Source organism: Cardiocondyla obscurior, linkage group LG12 (assembly GCF_019399895.1).
Source record: "Cardiocondyla obscurior isolate alpha-2009 linkage group LG12, Cobs3.1, whole genome shotgun sequence".
Taxonomy (NCBI): domain Eukaryota; kingdom Metazoa; phylum Arthropoda; class Insecta; order Hymenoptera; family Formicidae; genus Cardiocondyla; species Cardiocondyla obscurior.
The window spans coordinates 3,407,053-3,419,689 of NC_091875.1; the positions used below are offsets into that span (position 1 = coordinate 3,407,053).

The window sequence follows — 12,637 nt, forward strand, 5'->3', positions numbered from 1 at the left end:
TTTGGCACAATTTGTATATAAAATATTTTTTATTTAAAAAAAAAAGACTGAATATTTTTGTACATTAATTGATAAAGAGGTACGTACTTGAATTTAAGATGTGTAATTAAAAATATTTTATAAATAAAATTTGCGCAAATATCTATTGCAATAGGTCTAACTAGCATTTTCGTAAGTTAATAAAAATTAATTTTTTTACTTTTTAACTTAATCATACTTGCAGCAATTGTTTAAAAGGTTTTATATACATCTGCATTCTTTATATAAATTTATTCTATTTAATTTTGATTAATTGTACAAGTAAATCAATCGCATTTTAAAATTGCGATAACAAATTATTAATTATTTTTGTTTTAAATAATTTTCAAATGTGTAATATTAATGATAAATTGCAATTACAGTTGTGCGGAAAATATGCAGTTAAGTCGGATATTCTTTGGTGTATCGTCTAATTAATAGAGCAAAAGCGTTGGTAATTCGTCGCAAGCAATTTGTGAGAATAATTTTACTTTTTAAATTAAAGGATTACGGGATTTGGTGAGTACAACAGAAATATATCATACAGTGTTCGCAGAAAAGTTATAAATGTATATTCTTTTTATTTAGATATTAATTATTTTTTAAATACAAATATATTTCCTGACGGAAATGAATAAATTCTATCTATCGAGGAAAAAAAAAAAGAAATAGCAATGCCCGGATGGTCATATTGTGAGCAGTAAGTACTAACATAGATTCGCCAGCGATTGCGGAGAATGGTCGGTCGAGCGTAAAGTCCGGCCGCCTTTTGACCGCTACCTTGATGCCCTTCGATGACTCGTAATGACTACCTGCACGGCACCATAGTCTATTTTCTGCACGTATAAATGTACGCAATGCGCTACCCGCACGACCGTCTTTAGCAGTGCACCGCGACGTGTCCGTTTGTGAACAAGTCTCTAGAGGAGTGCAGATTTTCCCAGGTAAAGCCGTTCACAGGCACATTTAAGTGAATTTCGACTTGTTCGAGTTTATATCTTTCACAGAACATATAAATATATAAAAATTTAATTGAAAAAGTCTAAGAGAAAAGAAACATGCAAAATTAATTTTTTTATAGTCACTTATAGATACAAAGTATTAGGATTAATTAATAATAATGACAAAATCATGATAACAAACTTGTTAATTTTGATAAAAGATGAAATTGTATTTAAAATTAAATATTAACTTTTTTATTGTCTTACTGATTTATGCTGAAAAGTATTTACAGAATTTGTTTCCTCAGATGAACGAAAGTGTATTGTTTAAACGAACGAATAAAGTTAAACTTTAAGTCAAGAATGATACGCGAAAAAGAATACGGCGAAAAGACAAAATGTAGTCAAAGCTGTGTCCACATTGATGTCGTATGCGTTTAAATACAGATGCACCCTCGTGGTTTGCACGTACTTGTCCTCGCGCTGGCTGCGGTCGTAAGGTCCGGCTGTGACGATAAAACAAAATGGTATTCGGGATTGCGATCCATAATCAAGAATTGCCCGTCGCTATCACGGAACAGCTCCGAGCAAGATGAATTGTTGGACAGTTTTCGAAAATGCGTGCAACAAAGAGCCATCGACACCTTAGACAGCCTACTCGAAGATGACGTTATCACGATTTTCGACGGTGTTGATCTAATCCGTCTTCATCCAAACGATGAAAACTATACGGAATATAAGTGAGTTCATTCTTCTAATTTGTAATTATTTAATTAAAGTAGAAGAAAGAGGGAGGGAAAGGGGCGAGAGAAAAAGAAAGAAAGAGTGAGAAAGAAAGAAAGAGAGGCGCAGAGAAATAGGCACAGTGTACAGGGAAGTAGATCAGAAATAGAATTCCATCCGATAAAGGGTTAATAAGGCTAAAGGTATGCGAATCAGGGAGATATTGTCAAGCCAGCTGGAATTTCATCGAAGCTCGCTACAATAAGATTGTAATTTGTTATATCAGAATTCGTTGAATTTTGCAGAAGAATGCGTTATCCATCGCATGCTTCAAGTTCGATCTTATGCTCAAAATTTCCAATCATCTCTGATAATATTGGAAAGGAAAGAAGCGTCTGCATTATTCGTAGATATCTCTGGCTTTTGCCTTTTCGAAATTACGCAAAATACGCAGTGAATATCATACATTAAGAAATACCGCGCGTACGATATACGATTTATAATTAAAGAAGGGTTTGGAACAACAAAGTGTCGAACGGCGTGAGGGAAATATTACATACGTTTGAGTAATTCATTAAACTTTATAATAATGTTGATTTACAATTCAACGTTATTGCAAATTCACATTCGCGTATTTTTCTCAAGGATAATTTTACGAAACAAGTTCTAAAAAAGAAAAAAAAAAAAAAGGTAAAAGAAAGAGGAAAAAATTAAATATTAACGTATAACATATTTATATGTACTCGTTTGATAAATGTACAATATTACTGAATTCTCGGCATTATCGCAAATCCTTTGAGTAAAATGATATATATTCGTGATGATAAAACGCGCAGTGATTCTCAACAGAGATAATTCCGATGGGTCGGGAGAAGAGGATGCCAGCTGGTCGGAGATTGTTTGGAATCGAATGACACGCATCCTGCGGACTCACGCTTTCAAAATTGATATCGATCATATGTTTAACACGGCCGCTAACGCATCCGCGCGAAACTCGCGCAACGATATCGTTCAGGGTGAGTAAACGTGCTATTTACAGCTGCAGCTTTCTATTCGAGTTAACGTTATCCTAGCGAATTTGCATCCCCCAGGTCGAAAGCGTCGTTACCGTCGTAAAAATTACATGTTCCCGCTGATGATGATGGGCCTGCTGCTGATGGGCTCGATCTTAGTGCCGATGGGCTTCCAATTTCTGGCAGTGCTGGGCGGCAAGGCGCTGATCCTCGCCAAAATGGCCCTTATACTGTCCAGCATACAAGGTCTGAAGAAGATCGCGCACAGTGGCATCAATTACGGATTATACCACGTTCCGGACGGCTGGCACGACAGGAGCCATCAGGTGTTTCCCAACGAGGAGGAACATTATCCGGCGTACATGCCTCCGCGGCCTTAGTTCCTCGTCAAGTGGAACGCTTCAAGTACAAGTCACTCGAGAAAGTCGCGACGCGACGCGCATTGTACTTTTATCCGCAATACCGCGGGGATAGAAGCGAGGCGGCGGAATCGAGATTGTTTCTTCACATTGAATTATTCATAGCGGCGCCCTCGAATTTTATTAATAATCACGTACTACAACTCGCTAAAACTTTTCTTTTAAGACGCCATCCTTGTGCGCGATTTTGCCATAAACTGTTCGAAATCATGCAAAGCGTTTTATAATCATCACCTGGTGCGCTACTTGTCGTTTGACGAATAAAATATTAAAAGGGTGTACGCGCTACACCGGGTTATCCGCTTACTAACTTTCCGGAGAAACGCTTTTTCTTTGTGAACTTTATTTTTAAATTACGCCAATTTCAATCTTAAACTTTAATTAAATTCAAAGCTTAACTTTACGGATTTAACAATTGAAGTTATCAATTATAAAAGTTGACATTTGCGAAGCGCAGAGAACTGATATTTCTGAAAAAAAATATTTCCGAGCTTGTAGATTTTTAGGTCGCCGGAACCCGCATGTTGATTTATCTCTCGGGGCAGAATTGCAAATTGGCAAATTGTATTGCTGATAGACCCATAAATAGAATGTATTATTTGTAGTTCAGTTTCTATTCACATGACCATCGTTTAATCGTAAACATGAGGGTCCGGTCGACCGTTCCGCTTTATTCTGACTTGCGAGGAGACGGTCCGTCGTACAAGAACGTCGTCTGACTTTGAAATCTGAAAAGGAAAAAAAAAAAAGGGAAAAGAAAAGATTACTATTTTCTACAAGCACGTACGCGTGTACACGACTTGAAATGCCTTTCGAGTAACGTACATACATGCCACATGTGCATATACGCGTGCTTTAGAATTATTCTTTTGCAGTTTTACATGGACGATGCTCATAGTACAAATCAATATTAATATTCACATCGAATGACATCGATTAAATAATAATACTAACAATTAATACTGACGTATCGCACGGATTCGCTCGTAAAATTCTGCAACTATATTACATAGTACGATATTTCGAATAGTTACATCAGTTGCATATTATATTTCAGCACTTTGCGTTGTAATTTATCGTGGTGACGATCGCGGTTGTTGCGATAAATTGTGCGGTTATTTATTCACCAATGTCATCGAAATATGTCGCATTTCGTGTTGAACTTCTATGAAAAAAGCACGCTTACACAATATCCATCATTTACATCTAAATAGATACCGTCAAGCAGAGTGATTTTCATAACTATAGACTTTCTTCGTTCTATCGTGTGTTTAAAAAAAAAAAAAATAAGAAAATTAAAGTCTACATTGAAATATCGATTAATATTTATAACTTTTATGTTTAATTTCTCTATTTTAGTTATATTATAAAGAATAGATTTGTTAATTAATAAATTAGCGATTATTAGTTGAATTTCTCGTATCAATGCTCTTTCTGTGATTGTACAAAGTAATATAATATATTACTAGAAAATTTGCTTTAACAATATTTGATTTTCAATTATTACGTTCTATAGAAATGTTTGAGCTATTTGAATTTCTTAAGAACACCGACTAAGCGGCCCTCAACGACGGCATTGCATAAAATTTATACATTTGTACAATCTAGGTCGCCGCTACAACGTCAAACGTTGACGCGACGTAATATTTTTACGGCCTGCAATTGCGCACAGTTATAATTTGCGGCGTATACACTTATTTAAAACATTAGTTTCGATTTTCTGTTAAGAGTTCTCATCGATCGAATAATCGCACGTACAATTATAACGGTTTTCATCGCGGACCCCGTTTGCATCTCAATTATATTCCTAGCTCGAGCGTAAAAAGAAAATGTAATAATGCGCTTTCCCTTAGTATTTTCGTTTACGGGGAAAATCATTTGTAAAGCTTACGAACGTTGCCTTGCGTCACGTTGTTCCCATGGGACGGACGTCGACTCCTCGCCGTCATCGATCTCGATTACAACTTTGAGATTAAAGCTAGACGAGTCGGAACGAAAGACATGTGTATGCAATATATCTAGAATAATATATATATATATATATATATATATATATATATATATATATATATATATATATATATATATATATATATATATATATATATATATATATATATATATATATATATATATATATATGTATGTATGTATGTATGGCAAAGTGCGCTAATCGAGCGATCGTTTAACGTCTATCTTGCTGACAGGATGACGTGCACATCCTGTGCTCCTGCCGGTTAACGTCGCGCTATGAACGTATATCCTGACATGACACACGCATACACGCGTGCCACTCACGATGACGAGCATCGTTGTAAACATTAATAACGAAGAACATTTAAAATGTCAACCTGTACTCCCCTAACGATACGATATAGCTGCTGACGCGAAACGTTACGATAGTGATTTCCATCTGCGAAAGAATCTGTCGATAATCTCTGTTCCCTTTGACATTCGTTTGTGATAAGCTTATATAATACACCCAAGTATACGTTATGTACTTGGTATAATTAACATTTTAGCAGATATAAACTTTCTGAGATGAGAAATAATAAGAAACGTTTCCATGCGAGTTTTTAATTATTTACTGAGACTTGTTGTTGCATAATTGCACTATCAAAATCTTCTATTACATGTAAATCGATTATAAAAGAAATCTTTCTCCCGAAAGTGAAAGAAGCTCTTAATTAAAAGAAACCGGCTAAATTTGTAATCATTAAACAAATTAACGAATTTACAAAGAAGGATTATTTTTAAAAATTAGAAAAAAGAAAAGAATAATTAAAAGGATAAATAAATGATGGAAATGTTTCAAGTATTAGTTTTGAGAGTGTTAGTTGTTTTTTTAATAACGTTAAAAAAATCGTGAAAACGCTCGTGTGAAATGGCTTAGTCGCAGATCGGGGGGGAAAAAAAAAAAATTGCCCGTTCCGTCCTCGCCTCCAAATAGTGAAGAGCGTCGTGGAGCGCATAACAATAAGGTTCGGGGGTTGCGCGCAGGACGCGCCAGGACGAAGCGCGAGGAGGCTGTGCGACGTGCGGACTAGCCGCTATAAGAGGGACGCCGTGCGTCGCGACGCCATCAGAACACCTGCCGCGCTCGGCTCGAGCTCGCCGCAACCCCCACGATCTCTTACGCCGCCACTTCGATCTCTCCACCACGATCGAAAGGGAGGCCAATCCAACCGCGAGGAAGAAGCTCCAGTTCTGATTCGGCACCCGCTGCCGCCTGGTTTCACTTTGCTTCCTGATCTTACGATCGGCGAAAGATGTTCTCCAAGTCGATTTCAATGTCGGTTTCTCTGCTCGTCGTCATCGTCGTCGGCGCGACGTTTCACGCTGCGAAAGCAGCAATTGGCAACGAACACCGTCAACAACAGGTAAATGCATTAATTAATTTTCTTTTCTCTATTAATATGTATATATCTTTGCTTATTAAAGCACATGTGTGATATTAAAAAAAAAAATTTGACTGGAAATATTCGAATTAAAGAATTGAAACGTAGATAAAAATTGATATATTTTCGAGTAATGCACTCTCAATAAGAATATTAAAAGATGTAAAATTAATAATACAATTACATGAGGTAATAATTTGGAATTTTAATATTGTAACTAAAAGATAGTAAGCAGCATATATATATATATTTTTTTTTTTTATTAGAAAGATTTAATTGGAATTTATATAAAAAAATTTTATAATATTTATTCAACTGTATATTAATCAAACTTTTTAATTAAAGAGGTTTCTTTAATTAACAGTTTTATAACAATGATTGCCTACGTATTACTTGTCGATATAAATTTTAATATTCTGTTTTTTTTTTTTTGTGCCACGCTATATTTTACATTTATATATTCTATTTCGCATTTTTTTTAAATAGTTCTTGAATTAACGATGACAGAATTAAAGATAAAATTCAACACAAGTGTAATTAATGTAAATGTCATATTGGAATATTTCTAAATAAAAGCAATTACAATTATTTCAGCAAAATCAATATGTATGAACTGGATAAAAATAGTAAATCGTATTAAACAATAAATTCAATGATGAAAATAAAGGTTCTCGGAATTATAAAAGAATTAGAAACTTTTTAATTGTAGTACAAGTGACGATCGGCATTAGCAAACTTATAATGAGTTTTGATTCCCTTACTTACAAGTAAGTCACTTTTACTAATTAAAGAATGGACATTTTTTTTAATACAATATATATATACACAATATACTTTGATAAGGAGAGAGAAATATCAAGTTCCCGCATCAAAGACGAAAACTTAATTAGTCAAGTTTGCCGTAACATTTTTATAATTGATGACGAAGAAATTTCTTTTACGCGTTCTTAATATAATTTTTCATAGCACAAAGGTCGCACATGCGAGATAATTTTTTTAAAATCAACACCATTCTATATTTAATTCTTACGATCAAAAAATATTTCCGTACTTTGAGCGAGTTAACGTATTAAACAAAAGGCATGGGATTAAAAATTAAATTCAAGCTAACGCGCGCGGCGCGTTTATTTAACAGCGTCCTCAAGTTTTTCCGTTCCACTCGAGAAGAAAAGGAACAAGCGAGAATTTCGAGCTACTTTACGTTAGCAAAGGCCTCGCGTGTTACATTAACGATGTGCGATAATTATTTTACGTCCCGCGAGCGACAAATGCGCCCGTATTGCGATTCGCAGCGGGACTATCATTCAGAAACGAGACTTGGGCAATTACTCTCGAGACAGGTTTATCTGGCAGGTGGGTACGCGGTTTCTGTAGCGGCTCCCACATCCGCTAGCGACAGTTGAGAAATAATGTTAATTGAATAACGGATTTTTTTTCACTCCGCATACGCGCGAATGAATTAAGCACGGCGGTGGAAAGTGCAATTTACGGGATTTTTGCACCGGCGCGAATCGACGAGATGCACGCGAGCGAAACGCAACAACGAGCGATGTCGCGGCTTTTTTTTTTTTATTGACCGACTTTTCCGTCGGATTCTATCTTTGTATTTGCGCTTTTGTAAAAGCGCGGTTTAAATTCCCGTAATTATTACTTTTTTTTTTAATAGCGCCTGCAACTAGCATAAATATCTACGATATATTTCTGGAGACGAGCGAGCGCAGAGCTCTGCTGTTAGAGACAAAGAAAATTCCGTCGACCATACGTGAATTAATGATTCCTTTAACTATAACGATATACGGCCGTCGCTCGCGTTCCCGTTATTTCCTTGAAAAGGAAAATCATACTACTATATATTTTTTTGTATAGAAAGTTTATGGAGAGACAAAAGTCCCGGTGTATTTCTTATGAGAATTAAACACCTTATATATACTACTATATATTTTTTCTTTGCCCTTTTTATGCACGTCATATAAATGCGCACGGAAATTGGAAATTGTGCAAGACAATTCTTAACAATTCCTTATTCAAATGCAAAAAATCCTACTCTACACCATAACCCTTTCCTTTATAAACAAGAGAAAATAAAAAAAAAATTTTTTCGACTATTCTTGCCTTCAGAAAATATTAATTAATATAACGCGATAGTTTTCTCAAAATAAATTCTTGAAGAATCGCTGATCTTAGAAATTGTCAGGGTGGGCAAACCCTTCAAATTAAATTGATATAAAATAATTAGTGTCTTGTATAATTACGTACGTTTTTTTTGGAAATTTCTTTCAGGTAACGAATGAAGCAGTGGCCAATATCTTGGCTTATGAAACGGGAGGGAAAGCTTCATTCGAAATACCGCGCGAACATTATCGGCCAGTTTCAGGTAAACGATTTAATTATAAATTATATGTTATAATGTAACACGTAATCAAATAATATTTTAGATATTTTAAATAAAACTTTTGATAAATCATTTCGGCTCTCGCGCATTTTTGTTACTTCAACACAATCGTACATGACGAGCATCGGTGAAATTAATTTTCTTTTACAGTATGCAGAAATAAATTGCATTAAAATCATTATTTGTTTAAACGCCTAGAAGCATTGCAAGACTTGTACTTAAAATTGAAACTTGAAGCAATATTTGATAATAATTTGCTGCTAACAATCGCTTGAAAAATAATTTAATTACGTATACAAAATGCAAGCAGATCACTCGTATAACTGTCTGTACGAATGATACGTTTAAGCGCGGCATATAAAAGTGTTATTTATTTCACATATTACTCCACAGTAATAAATTTAATCTTAAAGAAACGATTATAGATATATCTTTAAATGCGATTATAGAAATTATCTTGCTATTCAACTTTGCTTTTTCAGAATCTGTCTTTGAAACCTTCCTTAATTGGATAATGTATACAAATGGACATCAATTCATTTTAATAAGCTGTTTAATTTCCATTTTAATAAGTATGCAGCATGTTAATCCAGTTTAAGACGCTTGAAAATGGTTACGCGTGCACACGATCCAGGCGTTTTGCGACGAAAGCGTATCGCTTGTAACCTTCGTAATTGAGCCGTTTGATACGGTAATTGCATTATAACACGAAATCGAATTACTATTAGACGGGCCACATAGTTCCCGCAAGAGAAATCAACGTGATGTATAATTTCAGCATATTTGGTATTACACAGTAACCGCGTAATCCCCTAATTTGAATGCGACCAAGACTTAACGAACAAATAATTAATTAAGATTAAAATATAAGCAGAGGCCGAAGTAAAGCTTTCAATTTAATTTGTACGACGCTCTTTTATCTTCTACATTTTTATTGAAATTTTATTTTATAAAACAAGACTGCACTTTCGTATATTTCCCTTTCTTCTCTCGCTTTATTACTTAATTTATTATTGGATATGCAAATATGTCTAATCTCTATCAGTGAAAACTCCTTTGCTGCGATAATTAATCATTCTGTTACAGATTGTATGTTCGTTACCTCAGAAAGCGGACCGTTTTCTTATATATCGCCGACCGATGATGACACCGTTTGTGGAATTTATTTTCTAACCGATCCCGATCGCGTAGTAGAAATACATTTCGATAGCTTCGACATTCCTTGCGATCATCGTGGACTTCTGGCAGTGCGTAATCGTTTATATTAATTATTAAAAATTATTAAAAGAAGGTTTTATCTAAAGGCAACGTGCTTCTTCGCGGCATTAATTAAATGGGCAAAAAATTGCGAAAGTCATTTTAATAAACCGACGTAAACGATGCTATAAACGAATTGTTACAAGGCACGTGTCGGGGGAGGGAAAATCGAATCGCGAACTTTCCCTTCCTCGCGACTCTTACTTCAGTTCTCCCCGTTGCTATTAATGGAAAACTCCTGTAGGGTAAACCCGGATAATCCTCCGATAGCGGTGTATGTCATGTGCCACGAATGTGCACAGAAGTTAATACTGCGAGAAGAAAGCTTTTAACAGGACCAAAAGCGTATTTTGTTCGTAGCGTCTGTAATTTTCCAGGATGGATCAGAATTGTAGCTCGAACTCTCACGATTACCTTTTATTCTTTTTCTGTAATTTCAATTTTATTTTTTATTAAATGTGTATGACTTTTAATCTCACTACCGCGATTTTTTAAAAATAGGATATTTACTAGACTTTTCAGCTTCGATATTATTTGTAAAAAATTTAATACGTTTCTATGATATTTAGAAAGATAAGAATAAGAGATTTAATTGTGGGATTTACTTCATTATTTTATATTATACGTAAAACAGAGCTGGTAAATTTTATAATTAATTAAAATTAATAAGTATGCCCCTTTCTAACGATTAAGCGATAACGTTTAATAATTCGAGGATGTAAATTTGGTATCAATCGTTATTTGAAAGGTAATCGACGGATGGGAATTGAATGGTGAAGTATTTCCGAGCGAGAGCGATCATTCGTTATCGATGAAGGAGAGAACGAGCGAGTTCTGCGGTAAGAACAAATGGTACCGAAAGACTTTTACAAGTTCGCAGAACGCTGCGCTGCTGCAATATAGAATACCTGTACGCGGGAAGGGCTTCGTGGTATCCGCAAGATATCCAAAAAATCCACGACGTAAGTAATATTATCCGAGAACGTACTCTGCGTGAAAAAAAAGCTGATTCTCTTTCGAATTATTTTCTAGAAATTCTTTTTGAGGATTTTTTTTTTTTTACTTTATTTTCGGATTTTTCAGCCTGCAATGTCTTGTCAGTCAGCACGACGGATCCATTCACGCTTCGTAATTATGGCAGACGAATTAATTGCACCTTCGTGGCGGTCTATCCCGGTGCCGTACGAATAATTGCTCTCGGAATCGGTAGCAGCAGCTCGCACGGCGTTCATCCGACCGAAACCGGCACTTTACGCAAAGTACGCAAAGCTAATTGTACAATGTAATGTTTTTCTTCGCGTTACAGTTTGTAATCTTTACTCTCGTACGTGTCTCAATATTATTATCTTTGACACGTGGCAAACAAAGGTAAAGCTGTATCCCCGATACAATTCCTTTTTCATTCATTTATTCGCGATCGATTCGTTTTCAGTGCGATGCGAGAAGCCCGCGAGACCAAGTGCAAATTGGAGGCACTCGTGGTTTCGACACGACGAAGCTCGACGTAATTGACTCAATTTGCGGCATTGACTCTAAACCTGGTAATATGTCTTTTCATATACGTAATCAAGGCTTGCTAAATAGGGCAACATTAATTTTAAAAAAGTATTCACACGTCGTCTGGAATTTATATATTTATTCGCATTTCGCGTGACTGTTTCATGACGAGGAATACTTATAGAAGTAAAAAGCACTGTACAATATAATAAGATATTGTTCTTTTTTTTTTTAATTAATTAAATTTTTTTAATTTAATTAATTTAATTAAGTAATTAATTAATTTTTTTTAATTAATTAAATTTTTTTTTCAATTTTAGATATAAAGGAGCTCGTAGCGTATGATATAACGGCAGTACGGCTGTTATCGAGTGGCTACTACGATAACTCGGTGACGGTGGCAATAACTCCAATTGTAGACGACAGTCTACTGGATCCCGCTTCTGGTTTTTAAAGCGGCTGCTCCGAATAATATCCTCTTGTCATCGTCCGCAGCATTTCGTTTTATCTTCAAAACTGCGGGCGCAGTGCCAACGTTCGGTTATGTAAAATATAGCGTGTCCCTTTGGTAGTTTACAGATTATTTATGTATTTGTGTCACACGTGCTAAAAGGTGTAACGTAGAATATCACGCGTATGAAGCGAAAGAAGATGAGTTACGTACCGTTCTGTCAAAGACTGATTATTACCATTATTCTCTTCTCGTATTTTACTTATTCATCATATCATAATTAGTTTATTTCGCGATGATTCTCTTTTCTTTTTTTTTTATACAAAGGTAATACTACTAGTAGTAGTTATTTATCTATACGTACGTCTAATTTATTTATTATTAAGTAGTAATGTTTAATAATAATTAATGTCAATAAATGGCATCTACATAAACTTTTTATTAATGTAGTTATTAATTATATATGTTCAATATTTTATATTGCAATATGTTAGACTATATATTATATGGATAAATGAACAGTTTTAT

The 12,637-nt window shown here is 35.0% G+C and overlaps 2 protein-coding genes across 2 annotated transcripts; both read left to right on the forward strand.

Moving 5' to 3' along the window:
• Positions 1-128: 128 nt before the first annotated feature.
• Positions 129-5,166, forward strand: Osi23 (DUF1676 domain-containing protein Osi23). The gene is made up of 4 exons (XM_070664124.1): positions 129-962; positions 1,407-1,699; positions 2,532-2,698; positions 2,774-5,166. The coding sequence occupies exons 2-4, from the start codon at positions 1,407-1,409 to the stop codon at positions 3,073-3,075; spliced, it is 762 nt and encodes a 253-aa protein (XP_070520225.1). The 5' UTR covers positions 129-962; the 3' UTR covers positions 3,076-5,166.
• An 872-nt stretch (positions 5,167-6,038) lies between these two features.
• Positions 6,039-12,543, forward strand: Crh-bp (corticotropin releasing hormone binding protein). The gene is made up of 7 exons (XM_070664120.1): positions 6,039-6,494; positions 8,793-8,886; positions 9,991-10,151; positions 10,910-11,123; positions 11,245-11,420; positions 11,594-11,702; positions 11,979-12,543. The coding sequence occupies exons 1-7, from the start codon at positions 6,384-6,386 to the stop codon at positions 12,110-12,112; spliced, it is 999 nt and encodes a 332-aa protein (XP_070520221.1). The 5' UTR covers positions 6,039-6,383; the 3' UTR covers positions 12,113-12,543.
• Positions 12,544-12,637: the final 94 nt, after the last annotated feature.

What these genes read in the sequence shown, in the direction of transcription:
- Osi23 (XM_070664124.1), top strand. Translation starts at nt 1,407, where the DNA reads ATGCACCCTCGTGGTTTGCACGTACTTGTCCTCGCGCTGGCTGCGGTC. An exon ending in GAAAACTATACGGAATATAA is followed by an intron (nt 1,700 to 2,531) that starts GTGAGTTCATTC and finishes GATTCTCAACAG; the next exon opens with AGATAATTCCGATGGGTCGG. An exon ending in GCGCAACGATATCGTTCAGG is followed by an intron (nt 2,699 to 2,773) that starts GTGAGTAAACGT and finishes TGCATCCCCCAG; the next exon opens with GTCGAAAGCGTCGTTACCGT.
- Crh-bp (XM_070664120.1), top strand. Translation starts at nt 6,384, where the DNA reads ATGTTCTCCAAGTCGATTTCAATGTCGGTTTCTCTGCTCGTCGTCATC. An exon ending in ATCATCGTGGACTTCTGGCA is followed by an intron (nt 10,152 to 10,909) that starts GTGCGTAATCGT and finishes GTTATTTGAAAG; the next exon opens with GTAATCGACGGATGGGAATT. An exon ending in AAACCGGCACTTTACGCAAA is followed by an intron (nt 11,421 to 11,593) that starts GTACGCAAAGCT and finishes ATTCGTTTTCAG; the next exon opens with TGCGATGCGAGAAGCCCGCG.